The 22,168-nt window shown below is 41.4% G+C and overlaps 3 protein-coding genes across 6 annotated transcripts; 2 read left to right on the top strand and 1 right to left on the bottom strand.

The window, feature by feature from the left end:
- Positions 1-585: 585 nt before the first annotated feature.
- On the bottom strand, positions 586-4,464 carry lyar (Ly1 antibody reactive homolog (mouse)). 3 transcript variants are annotated; one of them, XM_047800856.1, is made up of 9 exons: positions 3,907-4,464; positions 3,388-3,531; positions 3,133-3,247; positions 2,814-2,921; positions 2,634-2,717; positions 2,282-2,558; positions 2,067-2,138; positions 1,083-1,168; positions 586-841 (listed from the first exon to the last, which is right to left on the bottom strand). In XM_047800856.1, exons 2-9 carry the CDS (start codon positions 3,507-3,509, stop codon positions 707-709), a joined length of 999 nt encoding a protein of 332 aa, XP_047656812.1. In that variant the 5' UTR covers positions 3,510-3,531; positions 3,907-4,464; the 3' UTR covers positions 586-706. The 3 variants fall into 3 exon arrangements, with proteins under 3 accessions (XP_047656812.1, XP_027027705.1, XP_027027704.1); XM_027171904.2 differs by lacking the exon at positions 3,907-4,464 and having other exon boundaries at positions 2,282-2,555; positions 3,388-3,642; XM_027171903.2 differs by lacking the exon at positions 3,907-4,464 and having other exon boundaries at positions 3,388-3,639.
- Positions 4,465-4,524: 60 nt separating this feature from the next.
- Positions 4,525-15,533, top strand: zbtb49 (zinc finger and BTB domain containing 49). 2 transcript variants are annotated; one of them, XM_027171901.2, is made up of 9 exons: positions 4,525-4,675; positions 5,490-5,655; positions 5,821-5,983; positions 6,165-7,119; positions 7,270-7,316; positions 7,414-7,487; positions 7,626-7,708; positions 14,232-14,393; positions 14,793-15,533. In XM_027171901.2, exons 2-9 carry the CDS (start codon positions 5,504-5,506, stop codon positions 15,320-15,322), a joined length of 2,166 nt encoding a protein of 721 aa, XP_027027702.1. In that variant the 5' UTR covers positions 4,525-4,675; positions 5,490-5,503; the 3' UTR covers positions 15,323-15,533. The 2 variants fall into 2 exon arrangements, with proteins under 2 accessions (XP_027027702.1, XP_027027703.1); XM_027171902.2 differs by lacking the exon at positions 4,525-4,675 and having other exon boundaries at positions 5,518-5,655; positions 5,879-5,983.
- Positions 15,534-19,280: 3,747 nt separating this feature from the next.
- drd5a (dopamine receptor D5a) lies at positions 19,281-21,037 on the top strand. The gene has a single exon (XM_027171891.2). It carries the CDS (start codon positions 19,516-19,518, stop codon positions 20,875-20,877), a length of 1,362 nt encoding a protein of 453 aa, XP_027027692.2. The 5' UTR covers positions 19,281-19,515; the 3' UTR covers positions 20,878-21,037.
- Positions 21,038-22,168: the final 1,131 nt, after the last annotated feature.

Raw genomic sequence — 22,168 nt, 5'->3', positions numbered from 1 at the left:
CAGAACCTTGCCCAGAGCATCAACATGCCTGACACACACACACACACACACACTCCGTGTAACATATAATGTAAAAGGAATTCATCAGAGCAGGTCACCTTCACCCATTGCTTCCTGATCTGTGTCTGATGCTCAGCATGAGCAATCTAACCTGTCTATACAGATACACAACCCTATAAACAGTTGGACAAGTAGGATTGGACCAGATAAGCCTTGGGCACAATGTTGCTGGTTCACTGGTTATCATTCCCTGGACCATTTTTGATAGGTACCAACTACTATATACGAGTAACAGGACACAAGACCTGCTGGTTTGGAGTTCCTATGACCCAATCATCTAAGATTTAGATCCTAAGCCTTGCCCTATTTTTGTCTGTAAACTGATTGTTTACATGCTACCTAATATGTTCTATCCCTCGACGGATGTAACGTGAATGTTGATCGCCTCTCAGTGGTTTTAAGGTTATCGGTGTATGAAATAAAGCATCAGGTGAAAGGATGTTAATGTGATTAAAGGCAACGACATGAGCTAATTTGGTCATTAAAATAAGTGTCACATTCACTGCAGCCAGACAACATACTGTATCTGTTCAGGAAGAACGTTTATTTAAAGAAAAACAGACACGGATGGGACATAAAACTGGATGAGGAGATGTTTCTTCTGGTGACTGTCTGCGGCTTCATTTACAAACCGAAGCTGTTTGCGTTATTTAACAAGTCTGACTTTTTCTTTCAGGATCTTAAACTTGGGGTTTTTTAGCTTCTTGTTGAACAGAGAATACAGCTCCTCCTCCGATTTGTGATTGTCCTCTGCACTGAAGGAATAATACGCCGATAAAACCTGCAACACACACACACACACACACACACACACACACACACACACACACGCACGCACGCACGCACGCATACGAGATTATTCCAACTGCTTGCATGTAAAAAGTTTATTGAAAAACAACTCCAGCAACCAATAATTTAAATTTCATTCTTATTCTCAGTCCAACACAGGATGTGCGGGTGGATGTGTGTGGATGTGCGGGTGGATGTGTGTGCGTCAGTACAGGAGGCGCAGTGTGCGTCACCTTTTTTCTGAGTTTCTTGAGTGCGATGCCTTCTTCTGGAGCCTGACGGAGAATCGCCTTTATCGTTCCTTTCCAGTTGAACGTCCCTACACACACAAACACAGACACACAGACACACACACAACCTTTTGATGCACCACAGTTAAAAATATACTAGCAGTAAAACAGTGAAATAAAACAGAAAATGAGCCGGATGATCTACTGCTTCTGCTGAGATTCTGCACTAGACAACCAGTGCCCACTCAGTTATCCCATAGCGCAACGGGACTGGAACGGAAAAAGTTGAATTTAAGTGCTACGGGTATTAAAACTTAGTACCTTGTGGTTAAACCTTACTTGTTTGACAGCCCCTGAGTACAGTGAAGGTCTAGATTGTTAGTATGACATCACAGGTCACATGACAATGCCAGCAGTGCCTGTGTGTGTGACAAGGGAGAGAGACGGAGTAATACCGTCTCTCCGACCCTGAGGAACGCACAGCTGGGTTTCCTCTGTCAGACTCTCGGCTGTGGAGTCGTTAAAATTCTAAACAGTGCACTAGTTTGTGGTCATTTCCGAGAGCAAGATTGAATAAAACGAGGCGCGCAAAAGGACTAGAATACGAAGTACCCATAACACATGCAGTGAAAATGGGAAAGTAGCTGCGTGGTTTGGACCCCAATGATGTATGAGCTTGTTACTCGCACTACATGTACACTATAAAACTGTAGAATAGTGCACAAGTATGTTATTTGGGACTCGTCTAGAGTGTTCCGTATATTAGTCTACTATGTAGTGCACATGTTCCGATTATTACAAATGAACCGAAGAGCTCCGGAATTCTGGGAATCAGGATGTCCGCTCATCACATCGCCATCCAGGAACATTTACGACATTTAGAACCATCTTTATAAAGATATAATTCTATACAGTGGATGCAACTCACTACTGGAGAGAAGAGAGCTATTTGAAGAGACACAGCCATCCTACAGTGTAGCTGTCTACCTTTAGCGTTAGACTTGTCTTGTGCTTCCTGCTCATCCTCTGCTTCCTCCAGTTCCTCCACATTTTGGCTCTCTGACGAGTGGAGGGGGAAAAAACAAAAAACAAAACAAAAACGTTAACAAATCGGTCACATTTAAAAGGGCAACACGTTCAACGAAGGTGAGTAAAATGAAAACTTTGGGCAGTTACAGACATCGTATCTAAATAATCCTTACCTTCACACTCTTCCGCTTTCCTTTTCTTCATTTTCGCCGAGCTTTTTCCGTCCACATCCTCTTCTTCCTCTGCATGCTTCCTCTTCTTCTTCTGAGGCTCTTCTACACCATTCTCTCCGTTCTGCTCGTCCTTCGTTCGCTTCTTTTTACCGTTCTTCTGACGCTCTTCTTTTCTCTCCCTCTTGTTCTTTTTCTTCTTCTCGGGTTTCACTTGTTCTTCCTGCGTGTCCTGCTCTGGCGGCGACGTGTGTACAGGATGTTCGGCTCCGTTATCCTGCTGGAGGACAGATATAATCAGCATCTCGGTCATGTATAGGTGTATGTCAAGATTGCGTGTGTGTGTGATACTTACTGGACTTTCAGAAGAGGAGAAGATCTCCCAAACTTGATCTTGCAGACTGGAGTCGTAAATCTTCAGACTGTTCTTTATCCAGTTCTGTAATGGCGTGTCTGTTCATCAACGTCTTTATTTACTAATACTTGTCCATTGACTTGATTTCATATACAAATAGTAAGAGATGAAGATTCTTACCTGAAACTTGGCTTTCTTACGTGGGACGTTGTCGTAAGTGGCGACCTGCTGCAGCACGGAGCGCAGTCTTGCACTCACACCTGGCTTATCCAGCACCGCCTGGACTCTCTACACACACCCACACACACAACATACAGTTACACTCACATGCAATTAGAGTAGTACATCATATCAACTGGGGCTCGATCCCCGTCCCAGATTCACTGTTTGCTATCAGGACACTGAGGTTCATCTTTTGTGCAGCACTCTGCTACAATCAACAGATATACAGGTATATACAGGTCTCTATGGGATGTAAATATGATCACGGCCGACGTACCTGAATCCACTGTTGCTGTTTTACGTCGCCTTTATTTGCTTTGGCCTCGTAGTTCTTCCCTCCATATTTCTGATCCTCACTGATACACTTAACATGGCTTTTATAGTCTTCTCCCCTGCAGGTAGAACGTTAATGAGGACGATCCTAAGCATCCGTGGTGCACTGATTATGGTGTTTCTAATGAATAAGGTGTATTTGGGATGATGTTAGTGTGCATGTGGCTTAGATAGTGAAGTTTAGGGTGAGTGAAGTTACCAGAAATCTTTTCCGCAGTCGATGCAGGACAGAACTTGGCATCCCCGGCACATAGAGGTGTGTTTTTGGATCTGGGCTTTTTTCAGCGACTCTCCACACGCGTTACAAGTGAAAAACACCATTGTGGATCAACAAACACAGAACCTCACACACACAACACAGAACCTCACACACACACACAACACACAGAACCTCACACACACACACAACACACAGAACCTCACACACACAACACACAGAACCTCACACACACAACACACAGAACCTCACACACACAACACACAGAACCTCACACACACAACACACAGAACCTCACACACACAACACACAGAACCTCACACACACAACACACAGAACCTCACACACACAACACACAGAACCTCACACACACAACACACAGAACCTCACACACACACAGAACCTCACACACACACAACACACAGAACCTCACACACACACAACACACAGAACCTCACACACACACAACACACAGAACCTCACACACACAACACACAGAACCTCACACACACAACACACAGAACCTCACACACACAACACACAGAACCTCACACACACAACACACAGAACCTCACACACAACACACAACCTCACACACACTTCTTATCACTACTGTCTCATTGATTGTTGTCAAACTGGCCAGACTTGAACGCAGATCGCACGAATTCCTACCGCTTCTTTTACAGTCTTTTAAGTACTATTACATTAAAACGGACTAATATTTAAAGGAATCACTTAAAAAAAACTTTCACTCATGATTTCAAAACCACGCCGACAGGGCAACGCATCACTATTTACCTTCCGTAAAGAAACACCAACCTACTTAAGGTTCCACAGTGCAAAATATCAATTATATAATTCTTTGTAAAATAACAAGTGTTAATTTTTTTTCGAAACTACGCCGAATACACGTTTATTACATAAAACTATTTTACGGACGCATTTCACAGCCGTGTGTTGGATTACTCCCAACAATACATACATTTGAAGAAAAGAAAGTGCCGTCTGTGCAATGCGTCTCCATTTACCTTCCGTGTAGAAACAAACGCCTACTTATTGTTTCCATCGGAGAAAATACTACAGTCTGAAACAACAACGATGATCAGACGCTTAACACACGTTTGTTTTTATTTACACGTGCACTGTACAAAACGTACACGTACAAAAGCCGTGGATTAAGTTATTGCTCATAATACGTTAAAAAACGGCGCCATCAGAAGTAGGAAGTGACGTTTCACATCAACCCAGTGACTGTTCAGCCGAAGAAAAGGTAAAGAATCAAAACAAACCGAAAATCAATTATTCTGCGTTAATTATCTCATATCGCAGACTTGTTTGTTTAGGGCTTAATAACATTGCATTGGCTTATATCTTAGGTTTAACAGGAAGCTTTGGAGTCTGAATTAGCATTTGTTGCTAAAGCCAAACATCCAACTTTGTCTTGGCTGGTCACTGCAATCCTGTTAGTCTAAGTGTAGTGTTAGACTTAACTTTTATTACATAATACAAAAATAAGAATAACTTTTGTAATAATAATCTTTAAAATGTATTTATTTGTTTTAAACAATTATTTTGGATGACTGGCACAAATCAGATTGACATATATCCAGGCCATAATGAAGGAAATCAGTAGATTATTATTATTATTATTATTATTATTATTGCTGTTATTATTATTAATATAGGTTATTATTATTATTATTATTATTGTTGTTGTTGTTGTTGTTATTATTATTATTGTTATTATCTTTGTTAGTTATTTTTGTTATTACTATTACTGTTATTATTATTATTAATATAAATATAATAGTAATAATAATAATGATAATTATTATCATTATTATTATGATTCTTAATTTTATTATTTCTTAAAATAATTTATTCTTAATTTATTTATTCTTAAAATAATAATAATAATAATAATAATAATTATTATTATTATTATTATTATTATTATTATTATTACGAAGCACTGACTGTGCAGTTAGGAGTGAAGAATAATATAAAGATTATGTGAGCAGAATACTGTATAATGAATGGTCATTAATTGTGTACTGTATGTATGTGGTGTGTGTCTCCTGCAGGGTGTGTGTGTGAGATGGAAGGACTATACACACACAGTGTGTATCTGCTGCAGGAACTGCAGGAACAGAGGATTCAGGGGCTACTGTGTGACTGCACCGTGGTGGTGAAGGGTGTGTGCTTCAAAGCACACAAGAACGTCCTTGCTGCCTTCAGCCCCCACTTCAGGTGTGTATGTGTGTGAATTCTAAACATTTGTTACTACATTTTTAGTCTAAATCACTTTAAGCCCATGGTTTAAGTTAACCAACTTTTAATAAAGCACTCATTAGCTGTTTAACGTGTTTGTGTGTGTGTGTGTGTGTGTGTGTGTGTGTGTGTGTGTGTTTTCAGAGCTCTGTTCCAGAACGCTCCAGCAGCTAAAAACGATGTGTTTCACCTGTCTATTCAGGATGTAGGGGGCATCGGACAGATCCTGGACTACATGTACACTTCCCACCTGGAGCTTAACCCAGACAACGTGCACACACTGCTGCACATTGCACAGAACCTACAGGTACAACAGGTCACTTTGTAGCACAGTGTATGAAAGCAATGATGTGCACTATTTAGCACAAAAATATTTATTGAACATTTACTATAAAATTAACACTAATACTAGCATTACTGGTGCTATTTTGAAACACTTCTTTATAGTATGCAACCATTAAATGTATGTCATCTTGTTTTTTTTTCAGGTGTCTAACATCATTAACATGTGCACTGTGTACTTGAAGCCTGTGACTCCGCCCCTTTCACTAGCCGATTGTGTTCTGGGGAGCCCTTTACCTGCAGAGCCTGACTTCCAAAGCACCGCCTCCAATGACATCACCAATCCCAATGATCAATACAGACGACTCCAACAGACAAGTGGGATGTCAATTGCTCCGCCAACTGGTAACCTGGAAACAGCCAGTAGTCTTCCGGCTCATGGTTACAAGCTAAGGAACTTTTACAGCAGGCAGTATTTTAAAAAAGTAGCAGAGGAGCAGAGTAATAATAATAATAATAATATTAGTAGTAATAATAATATTAAACAAGGTGCAAATCCGAGCCTTCCAAAACCACCCACGAATACAGACAACCAATCACTGCATTCAGCACCGTCTACAACAACCAGTCAGATACGAACAGACACAGGAAATCCTGCTCTGTCCCAGTCCACCGTTCCTGTGATGTCACAGACTTTAACATGCTATGCAAATGCTACCATTCCCCCTTCTTCCTTGTCATCATGTTCTAATACACCTGTGTTTCCTGTGAGGGAGGTAAAAACCACCCCTGTGTCTCGCACTGTGTGCCCTAAAAAGGCCGTTTACCTGAAGAAGTTTAATTACCATGTTTTAGATGAGGGTGTGGGACCTGAGGGTTTAATTGACAGCTGCAGTTCAGAAAGAGACCAGCAGGTGGGAACAGAACACAGGCCAGAACTTGTAAGTGTAGACACGCCCACTGAGGAACCAGTAGAAGCGCCAGAACCCAGGATGATACCTATTCCTGACCCACCACAAGAGCCAGAGCAGACAAGTCCTCAAAATCAGAGGACAGAAGGGTCAAATGTTGCCGAAAGGAGTAACAAGTGCTGCTGTGAAGTGTGTGGGAAAACATTCAAACACCCCAGTAATCTAGAGCTACACAAACGCTCACACACTGGTGAGACACAAACACAGCTCTGATACACTCGTGCTCTTTAATAAAACCAACGAAGCCACACCACCTGATATTTTGAAATATATGAGGTGTGATGATATACTGTGATACTGCGTGCGTGTGTGTGTGTGTGTGTGTGTGTGTGTGTTTCAGGTGAGAAGCCATTCCAGTGTAATATGTGTGGAAAGAAGTTTTCCCAGGTGTGTAGCGGTTTAAACCTGCAGTTTCCATATCCCACAAGCTGTGAAAAAAATGTATACTTAATCTGAGTGTGTGTCTGTGTGTGTGTGTGTGTAGGCGGGAAACCTGCAGACTCATCTCCGTCGCCATTCAGGAGAGAAACCCTATATCTGTGAGCTCTGTGGGAAAAGGTAACAGAGTGTGTTTGTGTGTCTAATGTATTCAAATTCAACTTCAATGCAGTGCCACAAATGTGTGTGTGTGTGTGTGTGTGTGTGTGTGTGTGTGTGTGTGTGTGTGTGTGTGTGTGTGTGTGTGTGTGTGTGTAGTTTTGCTGCATCAGGTGATGTTCAGAGGCACATCGTCATCCACTCAGGAGCACGACCTCACCAGTGTGAAATCTGTGGACGAGGTACCTACACACACGTATTTACACACACACACACACACACACACACACACACACACACACACACACACACACACAATTGACGTCAAACACAATCATAATATCAAGGCTTTATCAGTAAAATGACTGCTTTTAAAATCAGCTAAGAGTCCTAAGGTGTTCCGTTCACTTATATCACAAAAATCTTGCAACAATTACAATTTTCATTTAGCAAGGAATGATACACTACTAAATTCATGTTATCACGTTCATTATAGAAGCTATACCTAATCCATTTTTCTCCATTTAAGTCAGAAAATGGAATCCATTTTTAACGCTTGGCAATTTAAGTGATTGGTGATCTTTAGTTGTAATCTGAAGACCACCAGACACACAATTGTTTGGACAGCCAGTTAGTTTTGTTTCATCTCTTGGTGCCAGAGACAGAGAAGAGTCTTTATTCATGTTATCTTTGTACCCTATAAGTATTGCTTTGCGAGGCTCATCGTGAAGCATCTCAAGCCCGTTCAATCCTGAAAGCCCATGTACATTTACATTTACAGCGTTTTGCCAGACGTCCTTATCCAGATTGATGTACAAAAGTGCTTTCAAGTCTCTATCATTGAATAAATTAACTCTAGTTCACTGGGTTACAGACTTTTTTTTTTTAAAATACACACAAACAACAAGCAGGGGATTAAGGAATTAATGCACAAATTTACTTTCAAAACAAATAAATAAATGGTTTATTATTATTATTATTATTATTACTATTATTATTATTATTATTATTATTATTATTATTATTATTATTATTACTAGTAGTATTAACAACAACAATAATAATAATAATAATAAATATTGTTATCAAAATAATTCTCCTCGATGAGCCAGGCATTTTAAAATGTCACATCTCTAAGGGCCTTTTTACACCTGGTCACTTCATGTGTTTTCTCTGATCCGATAGCTATCTGATTTGTTAAAACTGTTCCATTTACATTAGGCCACATAAATACGTCTCGGCGAATCGGATATCGATCCGATCTTTCTACTCCTGCCCAAAATGCAAATATATTTCACCTCATTTCCGGGGTAATTGAAATGGAACACGCTTTGGTGTATGTGGTTGCTACAAAAAAACTGTTTGCTGCATTTTCGCTGGCAGCAGCAGTGCATTTTAAAACCCAACGAGACACCTGGATGAAAGATCGGAGTCAGGGCTTGTGGGAAAACATGTTTGTTTCTGGCGCGATGCACGACTCGCGAGTCACCTGCGAGTGACGTACTTCCGTTTGAGAGGAGTTTAGCGCTGACGTATATGGCTTGAACAACCACATGCATTTACACCTGTCCAGTTTCATCTGAAATGCGTCCCAGACCTCCTCCTGAAGCGGTTTGAGTGATCGGATTTATATCCGTCTCGAAACCGTTTCAGAGGGCATTTACACCTGGTCTTTTTACGATCGGATAGCTATCGGATCACAGAAAACTCATGAAGTGACCGGGTGTAAAAAGCCCCTATATTGTCCATAATGTGGTAATTTAGTAATTCCACATATTCAGGTTCATGTATGTGATCTCAAGAAAAAATACTCGAAACGCAAAACTCCTCAGTCAGTTAAGGTTTTTGATGCCACATTTCTATGTTAGTAGAAAGTGATTTCACTTATTTTGGAGTTAATAAAGTGCTGCTAGTAAGTGGCTAAGTGGAACAACAAAGGATGTCTGTTACCTATTACAGCCTTGTTGTGTTTACACTCAACCATAATGTAATTCATTTTTTTTTTACTTCTGTTTTACTTCCTGATATTGTATTTAGGCTTCAAAAGAAATATTGTGTTTATTTTTGAGGATTATCTTAATGAATAAATTGCATAAGAATCATATGCTTTTTTTTTTTGGGTCATAAAGCATATTTTCTGCTATAATCCAAAAGCCAAAAGAAAAAAAATCCAACTGGCTTTTTTTTTGTCAACGGAACCAGGGTCATGCTAACTTCTGTGTTGGCCTCCAAAAATATTGAAATACTTTTTCTGAAATACTGAAATACTGAAAATGAAGTTCTTCCCAGTCAGATAGGCTTTTTGGTATATGTCTATGTACCAGTGGTTTTGTGGTATCATTTTGTGGGTAGTTGTATGCAGTGGTGTAGTCTAGTTTTTTGTAGTGAGTATACTGTGATTTGTTCAGTTTTATCACCAACACTTTCATTGCAGAATATTATGAACTGAATGAACTGGTAGTTTACAAAGCTTTCCAAATACATTTGTACTCGGGCTGTGGGTGAAATGTCACCCGGCGCTGCTGTAGCTTTAGGTGCAGGCTTCCGAAAACACACTCAGAGTTTAGTTTGAGTCTGCTTTCGTTTTATATCTTCTTTTACATTAGTTAGTTAATTTCAAATTTGTGCCAAAAAAGACCGTTAAGCAACTGATTTTCCTCCTTGGTAGGTGACGTCAGATCAGGTCACAGCCCACGGAAGCCCCGATGATCCAAAAACGTTAGTGATTCGCAATCGCGACCACAGTCCGTGTTCGCAACACAGACGGGGTGAATTTATGGATGAAAGTTCTGTCACAAAACGATATCATTACATATCCTCACACATTTTAAGTGGGTATACGGAAATCCTTGGCCTTTCCTAGTGGGTATACGGTGTATACCTGCGTATCACGTAGACTACACCAGTGGTTGTATGTGATGCCTTGCAACCCTTAACACAGTAATACAATATGTGGAGTGGCAAGAACACACGCCTCCCAAGAATTCTGAGCAATTTGAGGTATGATGTCTTTGAGTCAAACAGTGCAAAACTAGTTAGAAGCCAAATATACCCTATGGAGAGAGTGAATATAAAAAAATGCTTCTGAAAAAAAAAAAGTGTATTCTGAAACCATACACAAAAAAATATGGGATCAATTCCTGATTCTCTGGACTATGCAGAACACATGGACATGTCAATCATGTCTGTACTGTAAAGGATATGACCTTACCTAGAGAGCAGGTATAAAGAGATAACAGAACAGGACCCAGCATTGAGCCTTGCAGGACACCAGTTTAAAATATGCATGGCGCAGATGCATGGCGCAGATCTCCTGTATCGCTATGTTTTACCATGTTTTCGAAGACTTATGAGGACGTGTCAAGATAGTCATGTGATAATGCAGCTTCTTATGGCTATGAGGGCAGTTTCTGTGATTTCTGCTGCTTTGAAGCCAGACTGGTTAGGATCTGGGAGTTTATTTGGGGCAAGATAGAGGGTCCTCTTTCTCTGACACTGACATGAGAACAAAGGAAAACCTTGACTGAACATCTCTAATAATGACTATTTTCCTGATTTGTTGTAATAAAGATAATTAAATGAACCTTCCATGCCAGGTTTGTAAAATAAAGGTCAGCTTGTTCTACCTCTCCTACTTTACCTCATAAGCTTTGACATTTCTAATAATGGCATTGTGTCATGATGTACCTCTTGAAAGTTATGAGGGTGGAAGACAGGCTTTCAAGACTGTTTTTGAATTAGTTATGGTGGTGTTTATTAAAGATATGGCCCTTAGGACGTGACCTTTAGGTCAGATTTTTGCTAATTGTGCATTCAGTACTAAAAATGACAACAATATCAACAATAACCCAGGAAGAAAAATGCACAAAGTGTTGCCCGGCATGCAAAATGCACAAAGTGTTGCCCATAATGCCTTTTTTTGGATTCATATTTGTAATTAGCAGAAGAGATGATGTCAGACATCAGAAGAGGGACCTCCAGAGGGTGAATAGATCAAAAACCTACATTAAGGATGTCAGTTTTTCTCTATGGGATAAAATGTGCCACAGTTCTGGTTGGGGATAAGTTTTGTTTTTCAGTACAAAAATGATATCTTCCATCCATCCATTTTCTGTACCATTTATCTTCTACAAGGTCATGGGGATCCTGACACTTACCCCAGGGGACTTTGGGGATATGGTTGGGGGGACACTGGACAGTGTGCCAACCATCACGGGGCACAATCTCTCTCTCTCTCTCTCTCTCTCTCTCTCTCTCTCTCACACACACACACACACACACACACGCACACACACACACACACACACACACACACACACACACACACACACACACACCCACCCACTTGCTACTTGGTACTGACAATTTAGACAGGTCATTAAGCCTACAGAACATATCTTTGGACTGGGGGATGAACATATAGTCTAATTTATCTAAAGTCCACTGCATTCACCCTTTTTTTTTGTCTTTCATACTGGAATTGAACTGGACTTCTTAAATATTGGCTAAAAGAATAACAAAAGCATCCATTTGTTGGATGCACAAGTATTTAGACTTCTGGGCCAATACTGCATAGATCTGTCTAACTATTATTGATTCTTCCTGGTAAAATTACACAATATACAATGTCAGATTGCCTGGAGACCATTTTCAAGCCTTAACTAAATCACATTGAGATCAGGACTTTGTAAAAAAAAATCCACATTGTTTATTTTGAGCCACTAAAATGTAGTGTTGGTAGTATGCTTTGGTTTCTTTGTGAATGCCCCGAACTGTTTCAAGTCCCTTGCAGAATGAAACAGGTTTACTTCTAGCATTGTAATTTACTCTGGTCTATCCCTTAATCTCTCACCCTCAATGCTGACCAGTTTCCTTGTTGTTGCTGATCACAAAAATCTCCACATCATGATGCTACCACCACCATGTTTCACTCTATAGCGCTAGGGATCAAGCAGTGGTGAGTTTTCCCCAAACGCTAGTCCAGAAATATACATTTTGGTCTCATCAGCCCTGAGGAACAAGTGTGTTTATATTGAGATAAGGTTACACCAAGTTCACTCAGGTGGACTGCATTGGGGGATTCAACAGAGATCGGGCAAATGCTAATGCTATCACTGCTGTATGTTAAATGGTTTAAACAGCACCGCAATCTCTTTGGATGCACTGGATGATTTAGACAGGTATAAAGTGTTGGAGTAGCTTATCTCAGCCATGATTACAAGTTTATTAGACAGGAGAGCTTATATTCATGCCATGATTATTTCGAAATACTGCCTTCATCCTTCCCTCATTGTGCTGTTGCACTCGGTTCCAAGAAAAATAACGTTTTATTTTTAATTTACAGGAAATAATCTAATGCGGGTGCAACAAACGAATCCTTATTATATATTGATTTCTCCTTACTAGCCCATAAAAAATGAGACGCCTCTGCATATTAAACTAATTTTTTCGTAATTGCTCATTCGATTTTTTTTCCCCAGCATCAAATTAATGCAATAAGCACGAGCTATTAATATTAATAATCATAATCAGCCTTTCTGTTCGTTTAATAGTTAATTGTAGTTTGTTTAATAATGATCTTCTCAATAAAAGGAGGAACCTTTTACACAGAATATTGAAATATTGAGGCTTTTTATTTGACTGAAAAAGACTAAACTCATTTGGCTTGTGAAAGGCTCCAAGCAGAGGTCGTTCTTTGTCTAACTTTGCCTGAAATCATTTCCTGAAATCTTACTGCTCCTTCCAAACAACCTGTAATATGGAAACGTTTGGTTCTGCAGCAAAGACTATAGAACAGAATTTTTAATTTGTCAAATATACATTACAGTGAATTTTTTTCTTCTCATATCCCAACTTTAGAGGTTAGGGTTAGAGCACAGGATCAGCCTTAATACAGCACCACTGGAACAGTGAGGGTTAAAGGCATTGCTCAAGAGCCCAACAGTGGAAGTGCTGGGGCTTGAACCCTGATCTTAAAATCAACAACACGGAGCCAACACAACAATTTATTTTTCACATACACGTACATACAAGGTCCGACATGCAGTGAAATGCTTTTTGCATCTGTCCATTATTTAAGCATAAAATGAATGTAATTAGCGGTAAAAATAAAACCAAAACCAAAAGGAGATAGATAAATAAAAAGTATAAACTATATAAAAACTATATAAAATATGAAAATATATGTGAAAAAATAATGTATATACATATACATGCGTATGGTTTTTAATGATTGTCCTTAAAGTGTCTATGTGCTGTATGGTGTGTATAGAGTGTATAATGTGGCACTGTGCTGTTCAGTGACAGTCCAGAGTTACAGTGACAGTCCAGAGTTACAGTGACAGTGCAAAAAACAGTGAAGATGGAGGATTTAAATAAGGATTTAAAGCTCAGGAGGTTTCTGATTTTAAAATAAGAACATACTGGGTAAATTCAAGGTAATAGGAACAGACCCTGTAGATTTCATTGACTAAAATAGTGTAATACATAGCGGATACAAAGAGCTTACACTAATCTATATAAAAGGAGAGAAGAGCCTCGCGTCTCTGGCCGAAACCACATAGAAGGTTCCAGGAAGATGATTCACCTTCCAAATCCTCTAATCCATCCACTCTGGTGCATCTGACATAAGAGCTGCATCAGGACTCCACTTTTAATATTGTTGCTCCATTACTTATTTGTGTTGGGTTTCCATCAGCCACTTTTTGGAATAGGAGGTGCTAACAGGAAAACTGAAATTGTGTGTGTGTGTGTGTGTCTGTGCAGGTTTTGGCAACCTCAGTAATCTGAAGGAGCATAAGAAGACTCACAGTTCGGAAAAAGAGTTTATCTGCGATCAGTGTGGCAAGTCATTCAACATGCAGAGAAAACTAATCAAACACACAATGAGACACACCGGAGAGAAACCGTATTGCTGCCAGACCTGCGGTAACACACACACGCACACACACACACACACACACACACACACAAAGCTTTATATAAAAGTTGCTTGGCTTTAAATATAAAAACAGCTTCACACACTCTGGTATTCTCAACCTTGTGGGATCCATCCTTTTTTTATCCAACAGAGTAAAATTCAGTGCTTAAATAATAAAGTGTGATTCTGTAAAACATCACGGTAATGTGTAAATAATAATTTGGTTGGTTTTTAAGCCCCACACTGATCCTGCTTCTGGTCATTAACCCAAACCATCTGCATCACCATGCATTGTGCAATTAGCAATCATTTCTTGTTTTTCATGTAATCTGGTATTGAAAGAGTGACAGTTTAGTTCTGTAATACACCACCACGGAGTGTTATAACATGTACCTTAATGTTTTTAGGTAAGTGCTTTGCCGGGTCTGGTGACCTCCAGCGGCATGTGCGCTCACACACAGGTGAACGTCCGTACATGTGTGAAACCTGCGGGAAAGGTTTCACACGCACCGCGGTGCTGCGCCGGCACCGAAACTCTCACTGCAACGCCCAAACACACACCACGTCCTCTTCGGACGCACGCACCTCGCCCCCTCACACCGAGGCTGACCCTACACACACGCGCGCTCAGCTACATGCCGTAAACACCACTCAGTCTCCACACACTCCTCATTCCAACAATCAGAGTGAACTCTGTGCTCTTCCTCATCCAACCTCTGCCCCGTCTCCTCCGGAAAGTTCCAGACAAGCTCCGAGCTCCCATGACGCTACCTCTACTACGTTCTTTTCTCCTTCGTCTGCTACTCTTCCGGATCTGCGCTCAGGTGTTCTGCATCATTTTATATCCAAGCCTCTCCCTTTGCAATCAAAGGCCCCGCCCCATCCTCTAAGGCCCGCCCTCCACTCTGACTCTTCCTTCGGCTGGGACTCGCAATGAAAATGCTTCAGAAAATGCAAGAAGTGTTTATTCCACCATTGCATAAAATGTTGCATAAAATGTTCATCAGATGTGGTAGCTCAGTGGTTAAGGTGTTGGGCTACTGATCGGAAGGTCATGGGTTCAAAACCCAGGTCCACCAAGCTGCCACTGCTGGGCCCCTGAGCAAGGCCCTTAACCCTCAGTTGTAAGTCACTCTGGATAAGGGTGTCTGCTAAATGCCATAAATGTAAATAAAAAGAATTCTGCTTTCTCCAAATGGTTTATGTCTAGGTTTTCTCTATAGTGTCTGTCTGATTGAAGCTATGGCACTAAATGAAATGGTTTTCTTGCCTGGTTATTGTTTACGATTCATTTACAATGACCACTAGAGTGCGCTATATTCTCATGTCCTGAGTGTCCATTGCACGCTAATGCCGGAGTGGCCAACCCGTCAGAGACCCAAGAGTCACCGCAAAGAGCCACATCATACACATGGGCACACATGGGCACACATGGGCACACATGAACAAGCGAACTTGAGACAAATTGTTTACTCAAATGATCTTGCTCCTACTGGGAAACTTTTGAGGTGTCTTCATCCCACTCACATGCGCATTTGACGAAAATACCGTATTGAACTCCAGCTTAGCGAACACGCACATTCAAAAGACACAAATACAAACTTCGATATGAAGGTAAGAGCCGCACGCCAGGCCTGTGCTAATGTATCACAGAGTTTTTTTTTCTTCTTCCTGACTTACTCTACTGTACCACGCTGGTGTTAAACCTGTAACTGTTGAAATGAATTAATTTAATAATCTACATCTGGGCCCAAAAGCATAGCTGAGGACGACTTTACGCTGACGTGATGCTTGTTCTAGCATTTAACGGTTTATTTACGCAATTATCTTTGTGCTGTAGAGATGCTAATTTCTCTCATTTCCATTCTCTCAGGGAGAATAATATAGCCTTTCATCTTGTTAATTCCGGTGTTGTTAAGGACCAGATACCCCGGCTTTTGTCTGCTTTCGTTCTGTTGTGTGACCTTGCCTGTTTGATCAATGAACCTGCACATGATTGTGTGTGCACGTGCATGTGTGTGTGTGTGTGTGTGTGTGTGTGTGTGTGTGTGTGTGTGTGTGTGTTGACTCACTGCAGTATGCTTTCTTTGCCACACTGATTAATATGAGTCTGAGATCTGATGTTGTCTTTATGCTTCACTGAGCAGTGGAATGAAATGAACCTACTCAAGACCCTGTTGCTACGTGGCCTAGAAAGTTTTCCACAGGGTGGTGAATGGGTAGCAAAGATTATCCTCAGAGTGGCATGTGATTCATAGAGGAAAGCAGAAGGAGCTCCAGAATCATCGGTACCGTTTGGTAAAGGGAGTTACATGAACATGGTGATGAACCGAGGATCATGATTGGATGATTTGGAGAAGATGAGCATTTGTATGGCATGTATCTCTTTTTCCTCCTTCCTTGGGAAACCTGGGCTTCATATATCATGCTGTATATGAATGGATTAGTTTGTCTCTTGTTCATATGAGCATCCCAACAATATAAAAAATCAGGTCCTTCAAAGTGTCTGTACGTTTAAATGTAAGAAGAGTAATGCAGGAGATTCGCTAGATCCTTTATCCCTGGGCATGAGCCGTATCGTTTAAATCATTTGAACGATGTAAACAAGCAGGCTGATTGTAATGCTGTCAGTGGGGGCAGTGGTGGCACAACTGGGTAACTGGGTAAGGCTTTGGGATGTTGATCGGAGGATCGGGGTTCAAGGCCGAGCACAGCCAACCTGCCACTGCTGGGCCCTTGAGCAAGGCCCTCAACCCTCCCTGCTCCAAGGCTGCAGTATCATAGTGAATTATATATAACCTCCTCAGTCGGGGTATGTGAAGAAAAGAATTCCACTGTGCTGTAATGTATATGTGGCGACAATAAAGGCTTCTATGCCCCCCCCCTTCTAGTATTTCTTTTTCTAGAAGCAGAAATATCCTGCATCTCTCCAGTCATAAGCCCCGCCCCCTCGCTCTGCTCCTCCTCCCGAGGAGACGTGACTACCAGGTCAACACTCATCACTGTGTTAATGAGTACTGTGTGAATTTGTATTCAGTTGGATGAGCACATCCTGTTTTCAAGATCCAATGTACTTAGCACAACATTAGCTTGTTTACCTTCAAAATCCATCAGATGCCCCTGAGACTAACTAATGGAAACGTCATCTGATTGGCTTCGAATCACCCCATCTGTGTGAAAGCCGGTCGCTTTATACTCATCACGTTAATTAAAGCTGTATTGGATGTAAACAAATTAAAGAAAGATTGTCTTGTCAATCACTTAAGAAGAAGCGCTGCTGTTAGAAATGGTGATAGGCTGCAAGTTGGTTATATCTGCCAATACACAGCATCTTTTTTTATTAGAGTGAAGGAGTGACCTGAATGAGATAGATACAGTTTTTCCTCCATTTTTATTTCAAACCATTCTCTTTTCTTCACGTACTTCTCATCTAATTCTCACATCTAAGTCTTCTATAAATGGCCTTTTCAGGTGCTGTTGAATATTATACGTTATATATATATTTTCTGGGCATAAATGGTTTGTGCAAGAAAAGATAAAGAAGAAAAAAGAAGGCGGAGGCAACAGAGCGGCTCATACGCTTTCACCCCGCTAAAAAGTGCACTTGAACTCAGAAGCCTCATTCGATTTTTCTTAACAGAAAGTTTTTCTTTGGTGTTCAGCGCTGTGGGCTTCTTTTATGGAGTTTTGCCAATTAGATGTGCTTTGCATGCTGGGTAACTTGCTGGTTCCATCCATCCATCCATCCATCCATCCAGTAAATTTCCTTACTGCTTATGCTATGCAGGGTTGTGGGAACCTCAACTCTTTAGGGTGCCGGGAGCCTTGTGTACATGGGGACACGTCCTGGACAGGGTGTCAGTCCATGACAAGGCGCAATCACACATCCATTCACAGAATACAGAGTTAGCAATAAGCCTGCAATGCATGTCTTTGGACTGGGGGAAGAAACCCATGAAGCATATGGACAACGTGCAAACTCACCAAACACAGGACAAGAATTAAAACCCAATTTTAAATGCGTCACAATAAGCACACAAAAGCTGGAGACGTGGCCGTCTCATTCCGCTGTTCTAAACCCCGTCCAAAAGCCTGTGTTCTGATGTGAAGAGCAGAGATCGGGACCCTGCAGGGAACGAAGAGATTCTGCATGAAGTCGTGCTCGCAGATTCCTCGCTCTGTATCCTACAGTCTCATCAAGCATTATACTGTGGGAGAAGAGGGAGCTTTCACAAAATACTAACAGCAGGGGGGCAAATATCTGTGACAGATGGTTTTTGCTAAAAATAGCTTTTAGATCATTTTTTGCAATAGTATAAATTCACTTATCTTATCGTTAGCACTGTTGCAAAGAATATTCTTGTCTTTTGTTTGTGTTATGTTCTGGCCAGTCGCCATTTGTCCCAAACTACTTTCTGTACAGAAAAAAGGACCTTTATGTAATAAAAACTAGTTTTCAATCTCTGCCGGGCAAATGAATATCAAATCAGACATTTCTATCTGTCTTTCTTTACTTCTGTCGCTCTCGCTCTCTCACACTCCTTCCTTCTTTCTGTCCCCCTCTTTTACTCTTTTATTATCTTTTTCTCACTGTCTTTTCTCTCACACTCTCTTCCCTACCTCGCTCTCTATTTTAAGCGTTTTTCTCTCTATTCTACCCCCACCACTGCTCTCTCTCCATCTGTCTCTCTCTGTCTCTCTCTCTCTCTCTCTCTCCCTCTGTCCCTCTCTCTCCATCTCTCTCTCTCTGCCCCCTCACCTCTCCCTCCCTCTCTCTTTCTCTATCTCCATCTCTCTCTGTCCCCCACTCACCTCTCTCTCTCTCTGCCCCCCCACCTCTCTCTCTCTCTCTCTCTCTCTCTCTCTCTCTCTCTCTCTCTCTGAAGCGGATCTGGTTCTCAGTTCGCGCGCTCAGAGCTCTGAGGTGTCACGGTAACTCTCTCTATCCCCTTTTTAGTGGAATTAAACTATGTTGTGACTCGAGTCATTTAAAGAACTTTTTTTAACTCCACAATGACACATTTAGCTGCCACGCAGCCCGAGTGCGAGCTCCTCTCCAGTATCGGAACGGATGCCGTACCGTCACTGCTCGCGCTGCTTGCGCTCACCTGACACCGTCCGCCCGTGACTATGCGGAACCGGAGCGAGCCGGATGAGGAGGACGGAGACGACGGCAGCCGCGATCTGGCGCTGCGCGTGCTGACCGGATGCGCTCTCTCGGCTCTCGTGCTGTGCACGCTCTTCGGCAACGTGCTGGTGTGCGCTGCCGTGCTACGCTTCCGCCACCTGCGCTCCAAGGTCACCAACACGTTCATCGTGTCTCTCGCGGTGTCTGACCTTCTCGTGGCCGTGCTCGTGATGCCATGGAAAGCCGTGGCGGAAGTTGCGGGGTTTTGGCCGTTTGGCGCATTCTGTGACATCTGGGTCACGTTTGACATCATGTGCTCTACAGCATCCATCCTCAATCTGTGCATGATCAGCGTGGACAGGTACTGGGCCATCTCCAGCCCCTTCCGATACGAGCGCAAGATGACCCAGCGCGCAGCATTTGTCATGATCGGCGTGACGTGGACTTTATCCGTGCTCATCTCGTTCATACCGATACAGCTAAACTGGCACAAGGCAAGCAGCGGAGCAGAGATCGTGCGAGGGTTTAACGGCACCGGGGCTACAGCGCGCGCTCTTACGGACACGGAACAGAACAACTGCGACTCGAGTTTAAACCGGGAGTACGCTATCTCCTCGTCTCTTGTGAGCTTCTACATCCCCGTAGCGATCATGATCGTTACCTACACTCGGATCTACCGCATCGCACAGATGCAGATAGGCCGAATCGCGTCTCTGGAGCGCGCGGCGGAACACGCACAGAGCTGCAGGACCGGCAGCCGTGCGCTCGTGTGTCAGCACCAACAACAGCAACACAGCACTCTCAAAACTTCCATCAACCGTGAGACCAAAGTGCTGAAGACCCTGTCCGTGATCATGGGCGTGTTTGTGTGTTGCTGGCTTCCGTTCTTCATCCTCAACTGCATGGTCCCGTTCTGCGCGAGACGAAGAGAAAACAGTGGCGACAGGCGCGCGGGCCTTCCGTGCGTTAGCGAGACTACCTTCGACGTGTTCGTGTGGTTCGGCTGGACTAACTCATCGCTCAACCCGGTGATCTACGCGTTCAACGCCGAATTCCGGAGAGCCTTCGCGAGCCTGTTGGGCTGCCGGCGCCTGTGCGCGAACACGCCGGTGGAGACCGTGAACATCAGCAACGAGTTCGTTTCCTACAACCACGACACGCTGGTGCACAAAGAGATCGCCGATGCGTATGTAAACATCATCCCCAACGTAGTGGAGTGCACGGACCATGAGGACACGTTCGACCGAATATCGCAGCTATCGCGCCAGGAGGAAGAGGAGGAAGATGAGGATGTTGTGGTCACTGACTCGGCGGAAATCAACTTGGGGAGATTGACGCCTTTCAGCCGGAACGGAATCCGCTGAAGTCGCGCGCAACAAGTAGGAGCGAGTTAGAGGCGGTTTAAATACACAGCAAAATCCGCTATAGCGCAAAATTCACACCTTTCATGTAAATTCGCTTCCAATGTGTTAGATTTTAAACCTTTTGCAGCTTTATGTACTGAAAAATATAAAACTAAACGATCCATACATATAATAATTAATTAATTAGTAGTAATAATAATAATAATAATAATAATATAGCTAATTAATTATAGAATCTACACTTTTCATGTTAAATTAAATTATACAGCGTTAACCTATAATGTGTCAACATTTTAAGCTTTAAGATTATTATTATTATTATTATTATTATTATTATTATTATTATTATTATTATTATTATTATAAATGAACACAGCAAATGTAAACTCAGCATTAAGCTATAAAGGTTCAATGCTGTTCATTCAAAGCTGCATCCAAAGGGAAGGTGTTCATTCAGCACTCCATGTTAATTTAACACTTGAATTCAACACCTCGAAGGATGAGAACGAATAGTGTTTATTTATTATTACAAGAAGGAGGTTAAAGGCTATAAATGTTAATGAGATTCTGTCTGAGTTAATTCAGTACTGTTTGAGTTAATTTAATTTTAATTTCTCTTAAAGTGGAAATTCAGCACCTTGAATCAACCCCCTGTATTATATTCAGCACTGTATATATTTGTAAAATGCTGCTGCAGTTCATTTAATAGGATATAATTAGAAAATTAAACAGGTTTAGAATGATAAGGATTAATTATTTTGTTCATAAAATCATCTATCTATCTATCTATCTATCTATCTATCTATCTATCTATCTATCTATCTATCTATCTATCTATCTATCTATCTATCTATCTATCTGTCTATCTATCTATCTATCTATCTATCTATCTATCTATCTATCTATCTATCATTTTATTTATTTATTTATTTATTTATTTATTTATTTATTTATTTATTTATTTATTTATTTACATTTGTTCGACAAAGTATGTGTTCATCGAACCATTATCCACTTGAGCGTCACAGCTACAGTGTGACAGTGACGATGTTGTAAACGTTACTCACCAGTCAAGGTGTTTGTTCAGCACTTAATTAGTTCAGCAAAGTATGTGTCAGTACTAAGAATGAACTCATCACTGTAGGTGTTAATTCTGTGGATTTTGCTGTGTAGGCAAATTTTCCTCTGATCCTAATTGAAGCTCGTTTAAAAGATATCAGAAAGAGAAACGAGGAAGCGTATCGTTACACTCGTCTCGAAGAACTACATATCTATACAGAACTAAGACGAG

Source organism: Tachysurus fulvidraco, chromosome 15 (genome assembly GCF_022655615.1).
Source record: "Tachysurus fulvidraco isolate hzauxx_2018 chromosome 15, HZAU_PFXX_2.0, whole genome shotgun sequence".
Classification (NCBI taxonomy): domain Eukaryota; kingdom Metazoa; phylum Chordata; class Actinopteri; order Siluriformes; family Bagridae; genus Tachysurus; species Tachysurus fulvidraco.
The sequence above is the reverse complement of the archived record's forward strand: the minus strand, read 5'-3'. Positions and strand labels throughout refer to the sequence as shown.

Excerpts from the sequence above, each read along its gene's own strand:
- lyar (XM_047800856.1), bottom strand. The coding sequence starts at position 3,509 with ATGGTGTTTTTCACTTGTAACGCGTGTGGAGAGTCGCTGAAAAAAGCC. Across the intron at positions 2,139-2,281 it reads GAAAGCGGAAGAGTGTGAAG|AGAGCCAAAATGTGGAGGAA; the intron begins GTAAGGATTATT and ends TCCACTCGTCAG. Across the intron at positions 1,169-2,066 it reads AGACAAGTCTAACGCTAAAG|GGACGTTCAACTGGAAAGGA; the intron begins GTAGACAGCTAC and ends TTGTGTGTGTAG.
- zbtb49 (XM_027171901.2), top strand. The coding sequence starts at position 5,504 with ATGGAAGGACTATACACACACAGTGTGTATCTGCTGCAGGAACTGCAG. Across the intron at positions 7,120-7,269 it reads ACACAAACGCTCACACACTG|GTGAGAAGCCATTCCAGTGT; the intron begins GTGAGACACAAA and ends TGTGTGTTTCAG. Across the intron at positions 7,488-7,625 it reads TGTGAGCTCTGTGGGAAAAG|TTTTGCTGCATCAGGTGATG; the intron begins GTAACAGAGTGT and ends GTGTGTGTGTAG.
- drd5a (XM_027171891.2), top strand. The coding sequence starts at position 19,516 with ATGCGGAACCGGAGCGAGCCGGATGAGGAGGACGGAGACGACGGCAGC.